Source organism: Blennius ocellaris (genome assembly GCF_963422515.1).
Source record: "Blennius ocellaris genome assembly, chromosome: 12".
NCBI lineage: Eukaryota > Metazoa > Chordata > Actinopteri > Blenniiformes > Blenniidae > Blennius > Blennius ocellaris.
Window position 1 is genome coordinate 13,548,762 of NC_137661.1, and position 26,424 is coordinate 13,575,185.

General features: G+C 41.3%; 1 protein-coding gene across 2 annotated transcripts in view; it reads left to right on the top strand.

Annotated features, from left to right (window-relative positions):
• The window catches only part of p3h2 (prolyl 3-hydroxylase 2), a 59,725-nt gene that overhangs the window by 21,846 nt on the left and 11,455 nt on the right, over window positions 1-26,424 (top strand). For both annotated transcript variants that reach the window (XM_080506036.1, XM_080506037.1), the window contains exons 2-3: window positions 24,032-24,184; window positions 24,583-24,772. In XM_080506036.1, coding sequence (XP_080362162.1) covers window positions 24,032-24,184; window positions 24,583-24,772 — 343 coding nt within the window. The remainder of the gene's footprint in view (window positions 1-24,031; window positions 24,185-24,582; window positions 24,773-26,424) is intronic.

Below are 26,424 nucleotides of genomic sequence, written 5' to 3' on the forward strand. Positions count from 1 at the left end.
AACAGGCTTGACAAAAACTGTTGAATAATGTTAATACTCATTTCCTGGTGGACACGATATTAAACTTTTTCAGTACACATGTTTTCATGGGACTGAGAATTCTAACTGTTTCCTCTTTCCTTATCAGTATTTATTTACTTTAAAATTTGTGACGCTTATATTAAATATTTACATAGTTTGGAACTTTCTTCACAATTCCAACCCAGTGATCCTGTATTTAAACTTACAAAGCCACAAATACGTCAGATAATAATGTAGAAACTAACATCTGAAATCACATTATCTTGCTTTTAAAAAGAGTCTCTATGTTGTACATAAGGGGAAATAATAGCTTGTCTATATAGCTTTGCCATTTTTGCATCTCATATTCTAATCTCTTCTTCACTGACGTCTGTGTGAAAATCTCGAGACCCACCATAGCGATTATTATACATCCTGTTGTTTTGCTCCACATTGGTGCTCACGGTTTTCCAGTCTAAGCAGATTGTGGTTGCAAACATTAGTGTCACGGCGGCTTCTTTGGATACTACGCAGACATACAGTATATATGTGTAGCTTCAGCTCCCTCAGAGTACTATACATTTTTCCTTGGGAGTCCTAAAGAGCTGACGCAGCAGAAAACCACAGTCCTGTAAAGTCGAGCCCAGCGTGTTTTTCTTTTAATGGGCCTAAATAAAGCTGTGCGTGGTTTTTGTTAATTATAGGTGTTTAACACCAAGAATAACTCGCATGTTCATGACATACGTTGGTGAAGGAGTGAGGATTTCTGCTACAGCTGAATGAAATCATGAGCCGTGGACTGTAATTAACTGAATTCCTGACTTTTAACTGTTGCTCACATACACTGGGCCACATCTCATTAAGACATGGAATGTTAGCCGCCTCGGGAAGCCAGCATAGCTTTCCCCTTTCTTACTACTTCCTCACAGAAATGTCTATTAATGAAAGAACAGCAGCTCAGTAGCACACCTTGTGGGCTGGTTGCTGCGCAGCAGTGGGGATACACACAAAATTACATTTCAAGGGTGCTGCCCTGGCTTATAGCATCTCTTCATCATTTTTTACATGGTTTGGACAGAAAGCTGAGTCTTCAAGGCTATGTCACTCTGAGGAAATGAGCGGTTAATTCCCCCAGAGAGCCTGTATTATAGACATGGGTGCTATACAGTAGGGCCTTTGTAACATTTTGTGAAAACTGCTTCATGACATCATGTAGATTGTAGACGGTAAAAAACTGCCCTTTGTTTGACACAACTGGGGGGGGGGGAAATGTTGCTTTGGGTTATTAGATTTCCATACTTTTGCTGAAGTGACATTTAATTAGTTTTTATGAGTGACACGCTAGTTCCATATGTTGACGACGTCATTTACTCTGCACGTCAAGCCTGTTTACCTTTCTGCTGGGAACTACAGGCAACTGGTCAGTTTGGTTCATTCAGTGGTTTGAAGGATTTCTAATATTACACATAATATCTCGGGGAATTATTTTCAACTTTGACCTCTTTTTATTTTTGTGCCAATAAGTCCCACAATCTAATAATAAAACATTACGGATGTAGTCTTATTAAAATACACAATGAAGAAATACATGGAATTAGAGACATTGAGTTTTTGAATGATAGATTTAGTTCTTCTTCAAGCTGTTAATGAATGTCACACAGTTTCTCTGATTTCAGACAAAACTTAAAGAGTAATTTCATGAAGTGATTCTTTTTTTTATTTTTATTTTCAACATTTTACCCAACAAAATGTCGGCACTGTGAACTACTGAGGTTTGAGGTTTTCTAAAACAATCAATACTTGGACACCTCTCAGACGCTGCTACAAACACACTCATTCAGCAAATGAAGACACTCGATTATTTAACTAATGAAAGGATGACCATGCTTTTATTATCTTTGGCAATTTGCGCTGTTGAGCAGCTGCTTTAGGCTGCGCTCAATGTTATTGAAAACACACATTTTAGCCTCTTAAAGATCTGTTGCATAATAAATCAGTAATATTACAGTATGAGTTCTCAACATCACAATCCTCTTCATGAAAAAATTGATATGGCACATCTTAATTTAGTGCCAAAAGATTGTAAATTAACACCCATACAATACACCAATATATGCACTGAAATGTTATAATAATGTTAATAAAATGTAATATTTAATACGACATTGGTATTATTGTGAAAGCCTTTATTATACATAGTATTGTCATATTGTGATTAATTTCCAGAAATCAGATAGTTCCGATACAAGGTGAGAGGCTCAACATTGCAGATTTTTTTTCTAATCTACAACTCCACTTATTCAATTCCAGTAGATTCTAATTTGCTTTCTGTATAAATCAGCGTCTTCATCCCTTCTGCCCTCTGTCCGAGCGTTTTCTTAAAGCCAATAATAACTGCCCTTTTTGTCCTCTCACGAGTCGGCTTCAGTGTGGTTTTCAATAACGTGTGGGCATGTGATGCACACAGTGAAGTCTCAGTCATTCATGTTTTCCATGTCTGTACTATGCAGTCTGGCTGTGGTTTATGGCGGAGGCGGTGAGGTTTTGATGCACTGACATCCTGTAGGAGGCTTCAGCTCAGGCTGCATGTGTGGTGTGAAAGGCATAGCTGAAGGTTTGTGTAATGGGACGCCCAAATGCTGTCTTGGTCTCAAACACTGCAGCGCTGCCAGGACAAGATGAGCTCATGTAGAGTAACTCAGACAGAACTTGAATGGTTTTGGATTATTCACTGGATATCAGTCACATTGGGCAAGATGAGGATGGAGCCAGGAGCAGTTGCCAAACAGTAGCCAATTCTGAATCCAGTCATTTAAAAAAAACATTGTATTGAAAACAGATCATATTTCACTTCATCACAGCAACATCATTTCAAACCTGGTGGCTAAAATGAGACGACCAGAAGGGAAATAATAAAAAAAAAAAAAAACATGTCCAGGTCACAGCTGGTAAATGTGTTCCATTCAAATCCGTTCACATTAATCTCAATATTGGTAAATTCACAAATCACTGCAAATTAAAAATCAAAACAATGGTAATAAACTGGTTCTGCAAATGTAAATACATTTTCTGGTTATTTCAGCTGTTGTTGTTTTTTCACAATACAAATAAAACTATTGTCTCTCACAGTAACTTTAAATTTAAAAAAAGAAAAACATGTTTGTTTTGTACCGTAGATATTTTCTTTGTTGTGATAATGCTGCCTGGCAATAAGTTCCACACCACTCGAAATGTTGTTTGAATTGAGTTGAATTAATTTCAACATCCGCAGAAAACATGCATTTGTGTGATGAGCAGCCAAGTTGAATATGTGGCCTGTGTCCATTAGGAGATTTTCCAGAACATTTTCTCTGCCACTGCCAACCACTTTGTTTGTTGTTGACTGCCGTTGTTAACGCAACTTTCACAATATTTTTTGTGCATAGTACATTTGTGTATAAACTTAATATGAAGAAAATATTAAATATTTTCAGCTGTTTTCTGGTTTTATTTATGGTGTATTGTAACTGCAGCAATATTGAATAAACTACTGGGCTGGACTCTGAAACTGAAACGGTCTACTGATGATGATCTTCCTTTGGATCACGAGTGTGAGAAGTTGTAGAGAATCCCTGTTTTTTGTTTTTTTTAACAGCTGCATCTTTGCTGAGGGAGACGGGGTTTCCCAGGACTACCCATCAATGTGTTGAGTCAGATAGACTCATAAATTCCTCTCATATCGAGATAACGTCTCTGTGCACCTTTACTTTGCCTGCAAATAAGAAAAAGTTAGCATTGCACTTAAATGGGTCCTGTTACATGTTGATAATCTGATAATCTGACATCCTCTATATCAATTTAACACGGATACCTTATTGCCACTCTCCCTCATATGTTTGCGATTACAGGGCTCAGTCAGTGTTCAAGTCTTTGGGACTGTTGGATGCTTTGTTTTTGTCAGTCCCACCACTACCAGCTGTTTTGGCTTAGTGTTAAAATTTACACTCAAAACAATTGTTAATCCGGGGGTATCCCGCAGGCCTTGAAAAGACTACAGAGGGCATTATTAGCTGCCTTTGTCCAACATTTGTGGCATGCGAATGTGAATTTGAACTGTCGAAGATGACTCAGGGAAAGTTCAGGCATGTACTTGTCATTGTGTTTTGGAAATTACCCCCCTCTTCAGTAGGCATGTTATTATAATGCTTTCAGTTGCGAGCGCATGCATTCAGTAGCTTCCCGACCTCCTCAGGCAACCACAACATTCAAGCGAGTCCGTTTTTTCCGATGACGTGAGGCTCAAGTTTGTGTTTTATGGCTGATTATTTCATTTTCTGCCCGTTTCCAGCTATTACTCTTCTTCACAGTGCCGCGCATAGTAGAAATCACAGCAATTCCTGGTGCTGTAGCCACAATAGAACCCAAACAAAAGAGCTGTCACTGGAGTTTTATGACTGGGGTTTGCTAATGATGTCAATGGAAAGAGCAGTTGCGAGTGGAGGCTGCGTGGTTGGACGCCGCGTCACATCTCCGTCCCGGGTGAACGGAGGCAGGAAGACGAGACGTGGGGAGTGAGGGCCGATTTCATTCTCGGGGGCCCCCGTCTGACACAGCTGTGAGCAGAAAGGAAATTAGGTCAGCCTTCACTTTAGGGAGTCACGTTTTTGGAACTGCTCCCACTCACATCCCCAATAATGATGATGCATTTTTTTTTTTCCCAGGTCTTTTGATCAACTCCCAGTGTTTGTTCCCAGGACACAATCCTGTATTCCTGCAACACATTAACAAATGAGGTCCCACTTGACCTGAGAACCAAAACCATACCTGGTTTATCGTGGTTCAATTCCGAATGGGGATGGTGGTGCGGCTATCCAGAGAGCTTTGTTTTGGGAGGTCTGCTGGTGTTTTTCCCGTCCAGATTGCTGGGGATTTCCTCTCCTGCCCTGGGGACATCCTGTTATCTGAGCTCTGACTCAGTGGAAAGGCCTCATTTCAGTGACTGGACCTTTTCTTGCGTTTAGATTACTCCAGCAATTTTTCTAATCTTAAATTTTTACATTAAGTTGGTCTTTGCCATTGATGGGGAGTGATGTTGTATTACATTGGATTTCCCCTCGGATGTTTTTTTTTTTTTTTTTTTTTATTCAATTGCCTGCTCATATCACGATGAGAAAATGAAATAGATCCCTCATTTTCTAACTTTAGCAGCTGTGTGTGGGATCACTCTGAGCAAATGGAAACTTGTTTTTTTTCTTGAAGGGAAATGAATATAGCAGATTTCATTTGGTGGAGAAAAAGATAAATGTAAAACAGGATTTGGGTGTCAAGAGTTCAATATAGCTTGGAGCAACGTTAATGTTATTGAAGACCAAAGTAGTTAATTGCTGTGGAAATGGGACAGAAACAGGAAAACCAGCTTATCGTATCCAGATTTAAAGAAGTCAGCAATCCAAGTATGCCACTTTTTGGATTTATTGAGATAAAAAAAAAAAAAAAAATAGCAATTAAGCTATTAAGGATATGTTCTTAAGCTTTTTCTCCACATGGTTGACGGCCTGACAATGAGGCGTACTCTGAGTGATCTCTTGCCCCCGGGGACCTTTTTTGCTATTGCACCTTTAAGCCGATCACTTTTCACTATAACAGCTTGACCTCACACAAGTATAAATCTCTTTTAGCCCTGAGTACCTTCCGTTCCCCTGTTTAATTGAACATCACGACTTCAATCTGTTCAGTCTGACCTGTGACACTGTCTCTGAAGGGCAATTAACATTACTCTGTGCTGTGAAGTAGCGAGAGCAGGATGGAGAAACACAGGCCAGCGATGTCCCAGGGCCTCTTGTGAAACAGCTGGGTGGGGTGAACTCTGGCCTCCTTGGTTCACATGTCAGTCTGTATCCTTTATGTTCTCCCTCAAAATACTTTTTAAGGCTGTTCTGGTTGAGTTCCATCCAAATTGTGCTTTCAAAGCAGGACAGTGATGCTGAATTAAAGTTTTGGTGATGACACTTAAAAATGTCTCCTCCAATAATGCCCCAAAAGCAAATTTGCATATGAGTGAAATGGAGGAAGACACAAACATGTCGACACCAGAAATAATGGTTCAACTGTCCAGAAATGTCTGGTTTATGAGTAATCTGCTGGTCCCGGGCCTCCTGACTCACAATCGTCACCACTTCCAAGTTCAGCATTAGACATTTTCCTTTTTCATTTCCCCCTTCTCTTATGCTCATGACAGTGATATTGCTTCACGTCTGCTGTAAAGGAAGTATTACAAGAGAAAGAGCTTCTCAGTCGTGGATCAGGACACAGACATGCGTGTGTGCAAAGAATGAAAGTAAATAATTTACAAATTACCGTAAGCCCCCAAGAGACTTGTTTTCCAATGTGAAGATATCGGTATCAAAAATGTCCCAGCCCTGTACCTTGGAGGGCATTTATATTCATTTGATATGCTTTTGTTTTGTTTTTTCATTATATTGAAAATAAAGCACTGCTGAGGTCCAACAAAATTATGCTTTAAAAAAATGTCTGCTTCAGCCAGTACTCGAAAAGAAAAGTAAAGTAATGTTTGGAATTCTCGATTTTAGATGGCGTTTCCAGGTACAGTAAGGGTTTCTCAGGTGAAAAGAAGCAGACGGCTGAATAATGAACAGATGTTTAATTCAGGTCTTCCTGTGTGTCCTGCCTTGCCAAACTATTTCCTCACTGACAGCACATTAATGTGGCAGAGTCCCAACCTCAAACGGAGACCGTTCTGTAGTTAAGAGGTCACATCCATCCTGCCAACTCCTCCAAACACTCAACAGAGTTTAATAGTCACTGAGGCCCAGAAGTCTCTCCGTTAACTATTTTATGTGGCAGCTGACATAGTTTCTATCCAAAGTCACAGCCCTGAAAATAAGTCTTTAAGTGGACCAAAGAGTGTCGGTGCTGCCAGAATCTGAATGCTCGGGATTCTTGGAAAAAAGTGATCCTTTCCACTTGAGCTGTGGTGTTTGGCAGAAGAAAACAAGGACTCCCTCTTTTTTTGCCTGCTTTGCTGCATTGTTCGGCAGTGAGCAATGTTCCAGAGAAAATGCGACGAGTTAAGGAGCATGGTATCTTCCAGGGATCAACACTCGCCATTATTTATGCCCCCCCACCTGGACAATTCGACTGGAGGGTCTGTAAGCTCTCTGCCCCGGTTGGGGATACTTTTGTGCATGTAAGTTGGTGTCAACATCAAGTGTGTTGATTGCATTGCTGGACCCAGCAGGAGAAAACATTACCTGGTAGGCGGCTGTGCCGTGCAGACTGAGGGGTGGCAGTGGATATCTGTCTCCTTCTTAAGTGTTTCAGGATTGCTGGCACTGAGGCATTATTTGCTGTCGGTTATTCACTGTCATGGCCAGTGCTTGCAGAAACAACACACACAGAAACACTTATTCAAAATAGAGGAGTGCGCTTAGAGTAGTTTGGCGACCGTGCCTTAAGTTCTTGTGGACATCTTTCACTCGCAGCTTTGCCACTTCACAGTTTTTACTTTTACTACCAGTGTTGTGCAATTTACATGAACATTGGCAGTTACTCTCAGTTGCTTATTCGGAAATTAGTGAAGGTGATGTGTTTGCCATTACTAATTAAAAGTAACTAGTCAGGACGTTTTGTGATAGATTTGTGTCTCCGATGAAAATGGGTAGATCTATAGAATTGTTAAAAAAATTAAGCGCGATTAGGAAAGATTTAAAAAACAATTCTAGGAATTTATTTCTCTTGCTCTAGGAATTATTGTGCTCTTTGATTCACACTGAAATATTTGATTCAATATTATCATTTACCATAAGACCGTGTTCTTTTTAACATTTCTGTTCATTGGAGAATGCAGACATCTCATTTTGGCGATCTCTTGGTATTTTCTTTGTGATCCTCACTAGGATTTAAATTCTTTTGTGATCCCAGACGATAAATTCTAAGATCTTGGTGATCTCTTGATTTATTTATTTTTTTCTCTTCCCTGAAGAGGCAGTCAAGTGTTGATCTCCACAGGATATGAGATATTTTGGCCAAGAGACGGGAGTTGATTATGTTCACCTCCTGCTTTTTTTTGGTCTCTTGTTTAGCCTCAGAAAAGTGAAGCCACAACACAACTCTTTATTTTTTAGAAAAGAAAAGGCTCTGCTGGATGCATTTGTTGTCTGACGTTCTGCTGTTGAATTTAGACTCTACTTTTATTTCCATGATTCTTTCTTATCTCGTGATATGAATCTCAGGTGCCGTGTCTCTCTTTTCTTACATCATTCAGCAGTGTGGGGCCCCCCAGTCTGTTGCCATCAAGGATTTTCTACAGCAGGAATTAGACTCTCAACAGACAAGAAAATAGTGTTAGATGGTAAACAAAATGCCCACATGTGTGTCGGATCTATTTCTTACCCTCCTGCTCCTCTTCGTATCATGACAGCTCAGGCCTGGACTAAGTTACTGTGGTTCACAAAAGCACACTTTCCTTAAACTCTGTAATCATGGGGACTCAGAGATTCACTCTTTCTTGAATTTGGCATGCAGAAGGAATGAAATGGACAGAACAGGACTCAGACTGAGGTCAATTGGTTTCCATTAGCCTGGATCCACATTTGTCCGGTTCCTCCAGCGGTTTAGGCATGTGAGGGGTGCCCCCGTAACAAAGAACAATGAAGGGCAAACCTAAAGTGGAAGCAGCTTTCCATAATAAGGGATGGAAATCCAAGCTGGAACCATATTTAAAGCCTCATGGGGAAAGACACATGGAGCACATTATTGCCAGGTCCAAATTTATGATTGTCAGAGATTAGCATGACTTTAGTGTTGTGTGGTTTAACTCTAGGTACGATTTTTACGATACTGAGTAAATCTGTAGATTAGTGCACTTTCACATTAAAGTCCCGCATGATTTTCAAGCTAAATCTGGAATGATGATGATCCAGCAGCTGGACTACAATTATAAATCAGAAGGACGTTCTCACTATTTCATTCATGTTGTACAAAGATAAAGCCAAGATTACGCAGTGCAGTCAAGCAACTCTACCCAACCTCTCATTAGCAAACTTCCTTTTTTTTTTTTTTTTTTTTTCATGCAGGGAGACTCTTCACAGCCAACGCCTTGCATCACTCTTTGGGTCTGTGGAGGCTTTTAATAATGGTGAGCTCGACTTCGATTTCCAGATGTGACAGTAAAACACACGAACGCCCGAAGAGTCACAGGAAATAATTAAAGTTCTCAGCTGAGTTTCCACGTTGTAGATGTTTGCAATTCTCAGAGCCTGATGGAGTTTAACTCTCCAACACTGTTTTATTATCTTCTGCCCAGAATAATTATCTTAGAGTTAGAGAATCAAATGTTCACAGCCTTTGTCCAAAGAGGTCAAATTAACACGGCCTACTGTTATACTATTTAATGATAGATTAGGGGATGAGTTAGGGCATTTAGATGTTAAGACATCTGAGCAGAAATTGAAGTTTTTATGCAGAGGTATATTAAAAGTCAGGATCAGTGACACGGAGGCATTGCAGCTGAGTGAAGCGAAGGTTGGAAGGTTTTTCCAACAGTTTAAGTCACTAAATCCCAAAACTTTGAATCTCATCGTGCTGCTCAAGGAAAACGTCTTGAACTACTAGATGTCAGGATTGGTTCTTTATCTGAAATGAATGTGTGTACTGAATTTCGTGGCAACCCACCTCAGTCCATTATTCCTCTGAATATAAGACAGATTTTTTTTTTTCTCCTTGACATTGGTTGATTTATCTCATGACAACATGTGTTTAGGTCGGCTTTATCTTCAAATTCATCTCATCCTTTAAACACTTTGCCTTGTTGCTGCAACCAAAACTGTATTAGTAATAAGATTTTCTTTTTTGTGCCCGATTTTATATTTATTGTGACTCTTTCAGAACTGGCATGCAAACTGACTTTCAGCCGCTTTTGCTTCTTTCGACACATTGGATGAATTTGAACTTGTCTGTGAGAACACATCTTGTCGCGCTATGACCCTATCTTGTTTGCTTCTTTTCATTTGTACTGCAACTTCCACTCACCAGTTTTCCTCGCTGCCTCCTTGCAGAAGGGAACAGTCTGAACGATACCCCGGTTCCTCTTAATGCCATGACGTTGCCCCCTGCACACTGTGTCTCCCCTTGCTCCGTCAGTGCTTCATAATGCGAGGCATGCTCATTCCTGTGACCGCTTACCACGAAGTCATCAGCTCCGCACTCGTACAACCCCTGACCTCAGCCCTGCTCAGTCACTTGCTGCTGATCTCATAAAAGTGGAAAAAAAAGATGAGGGTGGAGGGCCTGCTTGTGCTGTGGAGTTACCACAGATACAAAAAAATAAAACTCCACAGGCACAGACATGTATGCTGAGATGCTCACTTGCATCTGTCATTAATCATGGATCTGTAAACCTGAAAAGAAAGCATTTGTTCAAAAGAAGAAGAAAAAACAAATACAAGAAAGAAAAATATCAGAAGTATGTGAAGAGATTTGGCTCATTATTCTTTAAGTGGGTCATAATACCTCCACTGAGAGAAACGAAGAAAAGAACCATAAATAAGATATCTATGTAAGAATGAGGTAAATATGCATATTCACATCTGTCCAGGTCGGAAGCATCGCAAAGCAAATTCAATCAGGTCAAACTCTACTTGGTTACTTGTCTTGGAAGTTGATTCAATTTGCTTTGGCATAGAATTTAAGTACTTTACAATTTCAACATTAGAGTAAACAGGAAAAAAACTCCACAGGCTAACATTTTCCACAGCAATCAGTTTTCTGTCATCTGATTAATCGTGCTTCCAAGTCAGAAAACCCCCCCAGGCTGCCCTAGTTTTTACATTTTCTCCCATTTCACTAATTTTCCTCGTGTGTGTGTGTGTGTGTGTGTGTGTGTGTGTGTGTGTGTGTGTGTGTGTGTGTGTGTGTGTGTGTGTGTGTGTGTGTGTGTGTGTGTGTGTGTGTGTGTGTGTGTGTGTGTGTGTGTGTGTGTGTGTGTGTGTGTGTGTGTGTGTGTGTGTGTGTACAGTAATGGGTGCTGATTCACAAACTGGCCTGCGAACATGGCCTCTCACACATGCAAACATATTCCCAAGTTTGGGCTTTTGCACGTGTGTTTCCATACTTTCTAATACTCTGCAAACACATGTAAAAAGCCAGATGAAATGCAGCAGTGTGTCGACCCCCTGATGCGGCTGCAGGGTCAAGTTCTTGGAAGAGCACCTGAGAGGAAGGTGGTGACATGCTGAGAAAATGCCTCGCGTCGGGTCAGTTTCTCTCCTTAACACTTTCAGTGGCGATTTATTTGCTTTCTTTGTATCATCTCGTTATGAGACGATTATGTTTTGACTGCTAAAATGAACACCCCCGATAAATTTAAATTACTGCTGCTGTCACGTGCAAGTGGTCTGTGCCAAACTCTCCCGCTGGGTGTCTGACGCGTGTCTCTGTGGAGTTGAACCTTAAATAGTTTCTCCATTTGTTTCATGTAACGGCTATGAGCAAAATTTCTTCCATCCGCAGCAATGTTTTCAAGTATTTCAGTGTCATTTACGTCCAACACTTTGCGCTAAATGTCATACCAATATTCTTAATGTATTACACTATCTGCGGTGTGTGTGTGTGTGTGTGCATGTGTGTTTATTTCTAGAAGAAGATTGTGTCATCATTTCCATCTTGACCACGAAAAGATTCCTCTCATTTATCTCCCTCATGTCATTTGTTTTCGTTTGAAAAGTTTGGGCTGTTTCATGAGAGAAAATAATATATTGCCGATTGAGCCATCCAACATTAAAGCTGTTTTACGAGCTCTTTCTGGATATAAATAAACATTAATCTGCTCTTGATTCACTAGAAAACTAACTTTATACACACAGGCAACAATGTAACAGACCTACTTTGTCTGTCAAAAAATGTATACGTGCTGTAAAAACAGCATTGGAACGATGCTTATTTCCCAATATGCACTACAAGTTAAAGTTAGGGGTCCTCAAAGATGCCAAAACGTACCCTCAGTTCTAAAATGGATGAGGTTTTAGTTGCTTTCACTTCACAATACCAAGAAAAATCATCCCTGCTACAATTTATGCTGCGATTTACTTGCTGTCTATATAATATTAGAGTGCAAAATGTGCAACAGGTGTTCTTATGTCAATGTGTACAGGAGAAAGTGTGAGAGGGAGACAGAACATAGGCTATAAATCTCAGTGATATGTGCAGTAGTCAAACAACCACTGACTCACACTGGACGGTGAAACCAAAAGCAGAGTCAGAGTCTAGTTTTGGAGTTTATTGTCAGAAACACGAGAGGCAGAGGCATCCAAAAACAGAAATCCAGAAGTTAAATACAAAAAAAAAAACACGAGCGGAGATCAAAAGCACAGGTCATCTAAAAACACGAAGAGCACGCGAGGGAATTGTAGGAGGTCTCGACACAAGGAACAAAGACAATCTGGCACTGAGACAAGAGGGAAGAGGGTTTATACACAGTTGTGAAGGGGAAGACACAGGTGGAACAGATCACACAATCATACACACTGAGGGAAGGGAGACGGGAAGAGCGACTGCACATCGACAGAGACGAGACAGGGGATACTTAAGTAAAACAGGAAGAGACAAAACGGGTCACTGACATAGAAGGCGACCCGACACTGACTCATACTAGTTTTTCTTTGACTCCTCTTTCCTCTTCAGCCTCCGGACAGTATTGTATGATTAGCTTTTCGTCTCACTGTGTCACCCTGAAGGATCCTCCTGTCTCCGGTTTAATTGTTTTTTTTTTGGGGGGGGGGTTACATTTCGCTCTGCAGGGATTCAGCCAGATGATGTGATAATGTGAAAGGAAACTGACATGCTAAACACTGCAATAACATGCTGGCTCTGTGGAAGGTTAAAAAGGTTTATTTTATGGGCTTATGGACTGACTGACATGACCACTTCTTTCTAGAAACACTTGAAGCAGATTCCTTTATTGCACTAATGGCCTTTATGTAGTTGGTGCTGGCTTAGCATCAGCTTTCCAATCATCAGCACAAGTGAGAAGAGACTTAAGGAGGTGCATTTTTCCATGCTTAAGGTAATCCTTAAATAATGCAGGCTTTCTTTTTTTTTTTTGCCTGTTTTTTTTTTTTTTTTTTTTTTTTCTGAGCATTTCTTGACCCTTTCCATTCAAAGCATCTAAAGCATGTGAAAGGTATTTATTTTCCATAGCCTCGAGGGCGGTGGTTTGATTGATGGGCTGATTTTGTCATGAAACACTGGACAAGTCTACTCTGTTGTCACTGTTTGATTGAGCTCCTTGGGAAAAAAAAGGATCAGTTACGTCATCTGAGACTGACGCTGCCGCTTGTTTGAAGTTTGAACCACGGAAAGACGCCTTCAGGGCACTTAAGCCTTTCAGATGCGAGTCAGACAGAAAAATCTATTGACGCTCAGCTCTCCAGCGGTCTTTTAGTGGAAGTTTCTGTCATTGCAGCGTACTCGCTCATAATCAACTTGATTGATAAACATTTTTCTCTGATATGGGAAGCTGGGCAGAGTTGTGCCATTTTATGCAAAACGACAATTCCAGCAGATTTGTGTCACATTATAGCGACGCTATTCAACAGTGACTATTCAATGCTTGGTCAAAATATGTCTTGACACTCGCCATCTTTGCATCCATCAGACGGATTTCAGCCTCTTGGTGGGACCGCCTTTCGCTGTGTCGTGCATTTGTCTTTGAATGCTCCATGTTGCTATAAGAGCAGACTGATTTCTTCATGCACAAATGTATTTTGAATTTCTCTGGGGTATGAGGGGGCCAGGCAGGGTGAGAACAGAGTGGTTGGATGAATGCTGGCATTGTCTGCTGAGGCGCACATGCTCACTGCTTCTCTCGCACCTACACACACTTTCCAGCAGCACACTTTTTTTTTTTTTTTTAAATAAATATATTGTGTGTCACTTAAAAACCTGTCCACTTTAAGATTTAAAAGTTACACTGCACATAATGGTCATTTTTTTGCTTATTTTTTCAACACTAATGACGTTACAGTGGAAAAGCTGAGTGCGCCTACATTCATGCGAGAGAGACCTTTGACCCCTCTCTCCGAATGGCACGCCTGTAAATGTTTTCCTCAAATGTGCTGTTCCTCGTAATCTTCCTCTCAGACAAGAAATCCCCTCATCTCTACAGCTTTATGGCCAACTGGAGTGAAAGGTCTACAAACTTTCCAAGTGCCTCGGTCTCATGTTTTCTCCTCAGAGGTAGCTGTCGGACCTCAAGGGAAACCGTTTGGACATTTGCATCAAGTGTTTGTGATGTACAAGAAACAATCTAATACGTTGGTTTGTACATGTGTTAAAGAAATCTCACTATATCACTGGTTTATTCTGATCCTTTGTTGTTTTTGATTAGTTTGATCTGAGATTGACAAAAGCTCAGTTATATTTTGTTGCGCTGCATAAAATGCATCCGTGGATATCTGAGTCAATATTTTTGAAGCGGCCACAGTCCACAGAGACTGTTCAGGGCGTTAAAGTCATAGCGTTGGCTTGTGTTTATACTCGCACTCTTATTCTGATTCAAGCTTTCCACCTTGTAGGCAGTTTACAATATTCTTGAGGTAACATGAATAGAACAAATCGTGTGCTGTCGATGTAAAAGCATTAAACCAACCGAAATGCTGGAAGTTAAATGGTTGTGAAGACATGCGACTGTGCTTGTGTTCATCAAAAGCTCATTTTCTGCTAATCTCCAAATATTACTGGGAAAATGTCATTAGTGTATCAAGGAAACCAGAGTGATCATTTCCAGTTATTCCAGTCTTGTCATCCTGGAGGTAACCAATCAAAAGAATTGCTCAGTGGTGCAATGGATAGCATCCCTTCATGTATGGAGTTTGCATGGGGTTTTATCTCTTTTACACCAAGACCTGGCCAAAATGAGATCATTCAGCCTGGCCTGTAGTATCTGTGGTTTCCCAACAGGGGCTCCGGTTCCAGTCGATACACGCATTTTGATACACACTCCATCACCTCAAGCAAAGGCAAAGTGACAGAGGACAAAACACAACTGTTTCTGGGACCCGTCACTTTCCCACTTGAGGAGAAAAGGACCTTTATGTGAATGGAAACTGATGTAGTGTGAGATCAGAGGAGGATACCATTTAAAAGATTTTGGCTTACTGGGACTGTTTTTAGAAGTTCCTGAGGGAAAGGTCAGTGTGTGCGTGTCTGTGTGTGTTACTGTATTTAAGGCAGGAGGGAACATGAAAAGCGTTTTGGGAGGAGGACATGGTTTTCCACTCCACCGGTGCTGTTTAAACCTTGAAAACACAAGGCGTGTACGTTTCCACACAATGCTGGCCTTATGAGTTGTGAAAGTGGAGAGGAAGCAAGATCAAACCTGGGAGCGAGAGTGATGGTTGACTCAGGATACAGTAGCTGGTGTGGTATCAGGTAGCCCAGGTATGGTTGTCCAGACTTAAAGGTTGTGCTGTCTGTCAGTGTGAACTCCCGTATAGATTAACGGGGATGTCTGGAAATGTGGAGACAATAATGGGATCAGTCTTTTTTTTTTTTCCCTCCTCCAGCCATGATGTCAGCATCAGGGCCTACATGGCTGCAGATGTACAAACAGCCACCTCATTTCAAGTTTCCTGATCCAGATTATCTCGAAACCGAGACAAAACGTGTTTGGATAACTAATAGATTTAAGATCACAACTGCCTGGCTCCCATTCTGGGTTCTCACTGAGGTCACAGCGCTGTGGTCAAGTCTGTTCACTCGTGTTTTTACCCCCCTCCATAATCAAAACCAAACGTTCCCCAAACACAGTGGTTGGGCATGAAACACAAGCCAAAGTAAGGTTTGCTCCTGTGAACAGTGACATTATTATTCTACCACTGTTTTCTTTTCAGCATACAGTCACGGGGACCGTAGTGGGCGAAAGTATGTGACGGAGGTAGGTGGGGGAGACGCAAAGCCCGCCTTTCCAGCCTCGTCATGACTCCTGGGGCACCACGTGTGAAATGAAAGAAGCTTTTTAGCAGCAAGAGCGGTGAGGCTTTTTAGGAAATTCCTTTGCCGTGACCGTATAGGAAGAACCCGCTGGAGATGAGGGCGGGGCGAGGACGTGCCGATAGAGACCACTGTGCAGAGCTGTCAGCAGCAGCGGGCAGATTTGAAAAAGAGGGGTAGCGTGATGGAGGGAGCCTCGGCAGGAGGGACTCCCTACTTCAAAGGGGACAACTTAAGCCAATGACCTCACCGAGAGGAAAAACCACCTTATTCACTTTTTTTTTTTTTCCCCCATACCATGTGCTGAACGTTGTAGCCATGTACACCTTGACTTGACAAGCTGGATGAGGTATAGCCAAGGCTGAGTGGTCGTGTTATTTGATTCATCAAAAGAGCTAAAACAAGCCCTCGTCTGGTTTAGTATGAGTGATTTATTATTACATTGACTGTACAGTAAGTACATTATATCAGCTGAGGTCATGATGAAGCAGTTTCCCTGTTGTTAACGACATGAAAGGGTTAAGTGTGCATGATGGAGAGGTTAATTTGTAGAAGCTCTTAATGTTTTCCTCTGCAATTAGCATCAAACATAAATCACAGGTGCACTTTAACTCTGTGTTTGTGTGTGCCAATGTGCCTCCAGCCACACATTTCATCCTGCTCTCATCATCACTGTGTCTGGTTTGAAAGACTTTTAATATAGTGTCTCATAGTATGGATGTTTCAGTTTTAAAAATGGAAAAATAGACCACTTCTTTTCAAGATTTCCAGGAATTGTTGAATCCTTTAAGTCATCAGAGTGCTCTCTGTTTGTAGGAGGAAGGGAGCGAGAGGCCTCGCCTCATGGGAATGTAATCAGCAATTAAGACAAATTGTCCTTAAGTAAGGTCCTCCTGCGAGACAACACCGCCTCGACGGCTGTCCCCAGCAATAACCGAGTCCACTGAAACTAAATCCCATTACTGTTTTAATTCATTGTTGACTCAAAAGTATTGTGAAAGGCCAGATGATGTTGTAGTGGTGAGACTCTCACCTCAGAGCCAGAATTTTCCCCAGTTTGAAAACGGCTTGTTTGCATGTTCTCCCTGAGTGCATGTGGGTTTTCTCCGAACACTGCGGTTTCTTCACACAGAAACATACTTTTGAAGGTATTTGCCGTAGTTGTGAATGTGATTTTCTGACTCCTTGCAAAAGACTTTCCAGTGTCCCTTCCTTCACTCATAGTCGGCAGGGATCAGCTCCACCTCAGCACTGGGGTCTTTTTTTTTTATCTCAGTCCTTTTTTCAAAACCCAGATGCAAGACTTTAGCACAACTTTTTTTTTTTTTTTACATATACTCTTTTGTCTGAAATGCTGAAACATGCAGCAATGTTTTGTTTACGTCAGACACATCTGGGGTCCCGTTTGCTTGATTTAGGAATAGATACAAATCCAGGAATCTTCTTCAAACCCTACATCTCAAACAATTGCTTGGAAAAAAGTAAACTCTCCATAGCTGCCATGTATACAGTGGAATAAACAATAAAAATATATTTCTCTATATAATTACAAACAGGCGGGCCAGGAAACAGCTGTTTAAGGACCATCTGTGCAGCATAGAAAGTATTTTCAGGAGTGTATTTCTCAGAAGACGAGGGAGTTGAATGTCAACAAGGTTTTGATAAGGGTTTTGAAGCTCTCACCCCCCTCCCCTTAAGAGATCCAGCTTAGCTAACTACATTTTTTGTTTGTGAAACATCATGCCCATTGACTTTTTAGTGACGTAAACATTGTCCTCATTGTAGGCTGCTCTGTGTATATCTCCAGCAGTGATGTTTAAGTCTGCGCTGATGGGATGTTTCCGCTGCATACCAATCCACATTGACCCCCCACCCCTCTATAAGGACGATGCTGTCACACTTACAGATGTCCCTGCTGGATCGTGTTGAATGTCAAGTTGCTGAAGCCCACAGGAAGTTTTCAGATAGATCAGTTGGAGTTCATAGTAAAAGAGATGCTGATGGCTCACAGTGAGAAAATAAAATTGGACAACTTTGCTGAGCGATAGATCAAACTGAATTAATGTGTCAAAACACAGCATGGGGTTTGGTAAGATCCCAGGGACAGATTAGAACCTCTGGAAGCTTATCACAACGATGGGCTACATTTTTGAGATTAAGCCAAACAACAACAGATGGAAATTGATGTTTGGTCTTTTCCTTTTGTATTTCAATGATCATTGTCTTTATATAAATCAAATGAAAGGAAATTGAGGGTCCATGCCGTCTTAAAAAAAAGATTTATTCAGTTTGAAGATTATAGGAATGTGCTAGACAGTAGCTTGTCTGGTGCTTTGAATTGCCAGGTGAGGCTATTATTTTTGGAAAACAGGATTCATCTGTCACTTACAAAAATACACCACATCACCACACATGCTGCTTAATTATCTCCACCTTGTGTTTGGCCTGGAGATGCACAGTGTTCGTAGCAATTGGTGCTTTCGCCTCGTAGCAAGAATACATAGGGTTTGATTCAAGGCTCAGTGTCTCTGGGTTTTACGTTTTTATTTCTTATGTTCATTTCTCACTAGTTTGAGTAATATGTTCATCAAAAAGTGTCCATCCGTTCTAAATCTCTCACACCAAACATAAACCAAAAACACTAAATACTGGGAATATAAGAGACATTTTCCGTTGTGGTGGAAAACAAAAAACTGTGTGAAAGTTTGGTTGTGTGTAGTTTAATTTACACTGTCTATGACAGTGTCAAGTGGGCAAAAATGGCAGATTGTTTGAGAGGTTCACACACTGTCAGATACCTGTCAGATACCTTCCCAACAAGACAACCACCTCTTCTGACCCACATCTATAGATCTGAAAAAAATGATAAAACCCCACCGCAAACTCTGAAGTCTCTTGATTTACTGCAGCTATTTTCACGTTAACCTGCACACTGATCTCCGTCTCATTTACCCGGGTATGAGAAACTCTCGTTTTTCAAATTGGGACACAGTGCGTGCTCTTTGTCACATCATCACTGTCTATGGCGCCAGACCAGGCCTATTTACATACCTGTGAACCAAGCTGGAGCACCGGAGGAAAAAAAAAAAATCATGTAAATGTGCATTTGACTTGGCACCACCCTTCACCCACATCAAGAGCCACATCCCTCAGAGTGGCAGGGCGGTCCAACAACTCATACACAGGCTGCTCTTTAACACCCAGGGCAAGCTGAGGGCTCAATTTGAGTGGGAGTTATTCACCCCTACAGGTGCTCCTTTGAAAATTATGTTGGAGGAAAATTTTACTCATGGGTACAAGTTGTACACTTCTGAATTTGTTCAAAGATCGGGACGAAGTTTCAACATCACTGTGATTTTAAATCGGAGTATTTCTGCAGTGTGGAGCTGGTTCAACTTGGACTTTGGAGGAAAGTGAGTTCTAAATTGAAAGCAGGTCAACGTAATTTTTCAGGAATGTAGCAATGATGTTATTTTCACTGAAAAACAATATAAATGTTGACATATGATGACATATATATCTATCTCCAGGCACCTTGATACATTGTAAAGACATATATTTGCGTGTGTGTGAGACGAGATAAACCCTCCCCTTCATCATTTTATCAGTTGGAATAAGCGACAACACATAAGTTGGATAAAGTGGTTATCAGAGTTGCACGGGTGATTTATCCTTTAAGAATCTGCTCTCAATAATGATCAGATGATGCAGTGTAAAGTTTTGTCACACCCACTCCTATGGTGACATATAGTGGCTGTAATGATGCAGTGTTGGTGTTTTGACTATGACTTGTGTTCTTGCAATCCATTCCCCCCCCCCCCCCCCCCCTCTGTCATTTTGATTCGCCCAGGCATGCGTGGCTGTTTCTGCTCTGCAATGTTTTCCGTTACACTTCTCAATGCAGTCTTACGGCAATGCCATGATTGATTCCTGCTCAGTCATCCTGAGGGGGTGTTTTCACCTTTCGCCGTGCACCGTGTGATATATGAGCATGTGTTTTCAATTCCCACTCTCAAGCTTTGACCCTTGTGGGGGATTTCACAGTTTGAAACAGTACACTGACTCCATACTGAATTATGCATCTCCTTAAAATCGTAGTGGCCATCTTGTAATATGTGATCTTGGGGTTTGTTAAATAGGACTGTGGGTGATCAAGTATGAGTCATCTTGTGATTCATCTATTTCCCTGAACAGCTCTTTTTACCTGGAAACTTCAGGTTCAGCCACATGATACTAAAGTGTGCAAAGTGTTCCCATAAAACAGAGAAGACACACGCTCACATTCACAAGTATTCATATTTTTCACTCACTTGGCTTTAATAAGCATTTGGGGAAATACTTTCTCTGGATTTAACCCATATATCCAGGAATGCTTTTCAATTTGTAGCTACACATGGAGGGAGGTGGAAGGAGAACCTGAGGAGCTGCTGAGGGTCACAGGCCTGGTTTAAGTGGTAACCTCTTCTCAGTGGGATTCAAAGCTCAAAGTATCAGAACTCTTCTCTAATGTCTCGAGGCCATCACTGCCCCAACCATCCTCAAACATGTGTTTTAGAACTGTTGGAAGAAACTGGAGTACGTAGGGAAACATTCTAGATCCACAGGCAGAACATTCAAACTATGTACAGAGAGGTCCACTAGCCAGGACTCAAACTGGAAATGTCCTGCTGTGAGAGTGCTTAGCACTATAACTTCATAACGCTATATGATGCTGCAATACTTTCAAATACAGCTATAAAAAAACAGGCGCTGCTTTAAAAAAAAAAAAAAAAAAACCACATTCCCCAGCTTGTGGGATGCATATACTCGGGATTGTACATATCTGGCCCTGGCGAGTTTCAGCTGTCTGTGTCGTGTGCCAAAGTGATTTCAGCAAGCCTCCAACTGACCCTCTGTCCTGAGCCAGGTCAGCCCCCTGATGGGAGGAGGGCAGCTGCACCAGAGGACAAGAAGCAGAAGATAAGTGAGAGCAGACTGGTCCCTGCACAGTGATAGAAAGAGGCTACACTTTCGTGTACCACAGCTGACTTTATCTTGGGTGTTTAGTCTCCAGGTCTCCAGACAAAACAGACTGATCACTATCAGATCCAGCAAAGACGAGACGACTGTCGCATCTTTAAGAAGACTGCCATGCTGGAGTTCTCTTGTGGAGCCGCAGAACGTCTCAGTCGCAGAGGAGACACGTGACATATCTGTGTTACACCATCAGTCGGAGGAAGAATTTCACCCTTAAATAAGCAAACACTGATTTCAACGATTTGTTTTTAATGCTTCCCAGGTTTTACTCCCCTCAGATGTTCCACACAAGCTTTCCATTTATCCAGATTCCTGTCAGTGTGGAGCTTACCTCTGTGTTAAGGAGTTTTGGCTGCTTACACATCTATGATAAGACTGTTATTTCAGCGACCTGCAAAATGGTAGTTGCCAAAACTTGTTTTATTTACTTATTTGCGTTAGAGCAGCTGCTTCAACTGTGACCAGTTTCAGGTTATCTGGAAGTCAGATTTAAGAAATGCCAACGCGATCACATCAGTGGGGTGCTTTGAAAAAGCCGAGCTCAGATCTCTTTATGGGAGCTGAACTCGCACTGAGACAGAGGTTTTTCTGGTAAACGGGGAAATGCAAAGTCAAGTTTTATTTCGATAAAAAGATGAAGGGGAAAAAAAGCTTTGAAATCCACTAAAACTAGAAAGGTGAAGAGAAACTCTTCATAGGACTTTTTTTTTTAAATGTCTATTATGAAATTTATTTATGAAGCACAATTTTATACAGCAGGATTTGTTCAAAATGACAAAAATAATGAAACCAAACACAGCAGATTAAAAAAAAAAACATACACGATTCGAAACTAATGGGCCAATCAAAAATACAATTTGGAGGAATGAACACCCAGGAATGACAAAAATGATTGAATTAGTAATAATGTAGATTAGGGTTGAGAGGCCAGAGAGAATAAATGTCTTGAAGTGAGATTTAAGAGGATGCAGTGTTGTAGAAGGCCTGATGTGTATAAGAGTGGTGCTCCCTGAAAAATGGCTGCTTTGAATCTGATCCATCATCGTTTTGTGGTGACACACATCACATTCATTCTCCTGTCCAGTTGGTATTACCATTGAAGAAATTAATTAGAATAGCAACTTACAATACGAACTTATCCTAAGTGTTTTAAAAGGGTGCTAAGTAAATATTATAGACATTTTTAATCAAATTCAATGAAACTGTCATTAAAATGAGTACTTGAGACGCTCTAAAAATAAGCAAGGTTGCAATGTATTTGTACACTTTGCCTTTTAAATGCTCTGTACACATTTAAACCACAAAGCACATGGTTGACTAGGAATAGAAAGACATTTTAATGTGTATCAAGGGATTTTGCTTGTAAGACATAAACTGAGTCATAAATATTTCCCACACTATTCTCATTTGTCAAAAACTTTTGAATATGACATGTTTCTTCTTAAAAGTCTTTAATTGTTTAGGGTTTTTTTTTCATAAATCTCATTTTTACTTGGAAAAGCAGCATTTATTCAGTGGTTTTCCCTCTCACGCCATTGTGACTCATTAGTTATTGCATGCATCGCTACTTCAAACATGTGACTGACATTTGGAGAATGCTACGGCGCCTCCGAGAGTCTCCAGCCAGGTGATCCTAGCAGGAATGCTTTCGACACCACGTCACTCTTTGGCCTTTCAGGACAAACCAAGCATGTCCAGTGCCAGCTTTTATCCCTTGCCTCATGGGCTGTCCACATGAAAGAGACCCAATGTCGTCTGACAGGGGACTCATTCTTCAAAAAGAGGTGGGGAGTGTGTGTGGGAAGAAAACTCTGCTTCCTCCATTAGAGCAGTTCAAGCGTAGCTTTTGTGATGCACAGCACAGAGGTTTTGGAACATGTTTGCCTCCCACATGGAAAAACACAAAGCTCTTTGTTTCCGTGTCTGTGAGCGTCGGTACACTCGGCTCAAAAAAATAAAAAAAATTCTACTCCTCACCGTCAAGACTTCCTGAATTGTTGATGAAAAGTGGGAATTCCCAGACTTTATCTCATAACAGCTGGTGAGATAAAAAACAAAAACAATTCAGTTGTCGGGCACAAAAACATTTGTTTGATCAGATGTCATTCCTGGTCGACAGGAATTGATGCAGTGTTGTCAACCAGAGTGCTGAGTGGGTTGAGAATGCCATGGAACACGGGTCTGCTCCAGCTTCCACCTGTTGGTGGCATGAGCGGTTTAAACAAATGACATCCAGTGGCCTGGCACTACTGCAGCAGAGGTGAAAGTGGCTCAGTCTGCCGCTTTGTCTAGTCTCACTTTACTTTTTATCAAGGACGGTCAAATACAAAGTATGACAACTATGCAAACCTATGACCTACTTTCTCTCATTTTTCTTTTTTCTTTTTTTTATCTTCTTCTCTCTCCTACTTTTTATGAAGTCACTCCATACTAGACGGGTGATTAATGACTTGACTTGAAAATGTACAATACTTTCTAGCAATGCTGACAGACGTAGTGGCCTGTGGAAAAATTCTGTGACGCAATGTTCCACTTCATGGTTATCTGCAAGTTTGCAAAGATTTGCTCATTCATTCATTACTGGCTATTATCTAAAGTGGTGGAGTTTTCTTTGGGACAAACTGGGAGAAACTCGTCCATGTCGAGGCTTGATCCAATGCATGATTGCAATCTCATCTCATTGGAAGCAGACATTTTCTAATAGTCAAGTTCTTCCCCCCCTCCAATTTTTTTTTTCTTTTATCAGTAATCGTTGAAGATTGTAAGGGTTTATTGAAGTCTCCCTGTCTGAGCTGTGCATTGTGGGGGGGTTTTAGCTAAGGGCAAAGGAAGAGTGTTGTATTGTGTAATACAATAAAGTAGAGTAAAACCCTTTTGTTTATGTACCGAGGCCTTGGAATGCGATGAGGTTTAACTGCTAACTTTGACCATTGAGGCCGTTTCAGAAAAGTTGTACAATGTCTCCACCAGCTTCCATTGCTTTATCTAAATCTCTTATTTCTTCTCTGCCCATTCGTTTCTTTTCCAGTTGAAGCAAACTGACAAGGCAGCTGCGGCGGCTCACACCTACTTCCAGGCCAATCCCGAACATGTGGAGATGGGTCAGGACCTGGAACAGTACAAAGACCTGCAGGACGTCAGAGAGGAGCACTTCGTGGACCGAGAAGCCCGGCCGCACCAGGTGGGACGAAAAGGCTCCAGCACTGATCGGTTGGCTGTCCCTTACTGCACTACTGTGCCTCTTAACAGCTGATCTTCCTCAACACATTGCAAAGCCATCTTTTATCAGCCTTTCACAAAATGTCTGATCCTTGATTTGACCTGTTCTCTTTCACTTTTGTCTGAATGGAAACAAAAAATCAGCCCTTGTTGATGTATGAAGTCGTCTTTGTGGTAATGTCCTTTTCGGTAATGACTAGAAACTCATTCAGTGCTGGTTGTGGTGAGGCTCTAAATACTTTGAGGATTTAGAATCATCTGACCCGTGTGGCCTCTCTGTCATTATATTAAAGTTAAGTGTGCTTTCTGTGCTATCATTACAACCAGCGCTGTAATTACCTTGTGTCTCCTCTGTCGCAGCGCTCCTTCACGGCAGCAGTGAGATTGTACGATAAGGGCGACTACGATGCGGCCGTGTCTCTGTTTGAAGAAGCTCTGCTGGAATACTACAAGGCAGATGTGGACTGCCGGGCCCTCTGCCAGGGCCCTCAGAAGTTTGAGGGCCACGATCACCTCCGATACCGGTACAGCCTCCATGAACTCATATCAGGTTAGAGTTAAGATCTTAAAAGATTCCAACGCTTGTTTGTTGAAAAAAAAAAGGGGGTTTATTACCTTTCCAAAAGCATGCTGATGCACGAGTACATGTTAAATTGATGGCTGCTTTTTGTCATCTGATTTACACAGTATTTTGTGATGTTTTATTACTTGTAGTTTTTATTTTGGGAGTTTGAAGTGGTGTGGTTTATCTTTATTTACTGCCATACGCATTCTTTCTTGGACTGTTTATTTAAACAAAAACAAACAAAAAAAAAAAGGCTACATTCCACATCTCAAAAGTCCGTGGGAGGTTGAGTCAAAATCATTTATCAGTTTAGGTGGTGTGCGAAGCATTTAAAAAGGCCTATGCAACTCCTCCTTCAACACTTACGGTAAACTCGCATTGCGTTGGCCTGAGCCTTTGGCTTTGGGTTTGGCTGAGCTGCGAATGCCTGGGGAGGCTTAGGCACATCCAAACAACTCCTCTCATGTTCATTAGGTGATCAAATCTGCTTTACTGGCAACAAGTTGGTATTAATGGGAGTTGGCAGTAGGTCAAAAGCAGGTGCGGTCTGTTTTCCAGTACAACAAAAAAGTGACTCAGCGTAAACTTACAGGGCCTGATCTATGGCGGGTGGTGCATGTAAAAACGAGTGCAAACGTGGTGTTGTGGTGAAATCTGACCGACCTGTTAAATAACAGACATCATTTGCCATCATGAATATGAAATTATGTCCCAGTTCTTGCAAAATGATGTGAGCGAGATTATACAATGTGATAGACGATGTCTGAAATACAAATGTGAATGTGCATTATTGAGCCGTTTCCTCAGCCATCACTTTTGTTTAAAGATTTCTGCATAAATAAGCAGCTGCAATTCCTGAAACTTCTGGGGGCGTCGAGGACGGTGACAATTGTCAGCTTTTCGTGGTCTTCAAAATAAGTTAAGGGCAAATAATATTATCTTGAATCTTACCATGGAAGTTGCAGTGAGCGCCAGTAAATTGCAAAAAGCAGCAGCGTGACCAACACTGCAGACGCCTGCAGAATTGAATGTGAAGGCCTAAGTCAGATTTCTTTACCCTGGCAACAGATTCTGACTAAAATGTGATTGGTTAAAAGCTTTAATATGGAAGTACGTGTCTGGAAGCAGCACAGCCAGGGGAGAAGCTATGAAAAGAAGTGGATGGACCGTTTGGAATTATTTAATGAGTATTCATGGACAAAATATAGTCATCAGTCTGTGATTATAATATTTTTCTAAAGCCTGCAGAGAAGACCTTGCAGGCCCTGACGACCCGCCACTGTATGAATGTGGAAAGACAATAATGTCAACACAGAACACGACCTGCTGGCACTCAACAAACAGTGACGACAAATGGGAATGGCATTGTGCTATCTCCGAATATGAATCAATTATTAACAAACTTCTGAAACTACAGTGACTTATTCCACATTTAAATTTTTTGGGTGACCAGTTAATTGTGTTTATGCTGGACTTTGGCTCCAGTAGGAGTCTGCATGCCAAAGCTGTCTTCCTAAATAGAGGCAGGAACATTTGATGTAGAGCGGACGGACCGATCGTCAGAACTACTCTTGCACCCCATCATAATTACTCCCATTATACTTGTTTAGCAATAAGCACTGGCTTTGGTCGGAGGC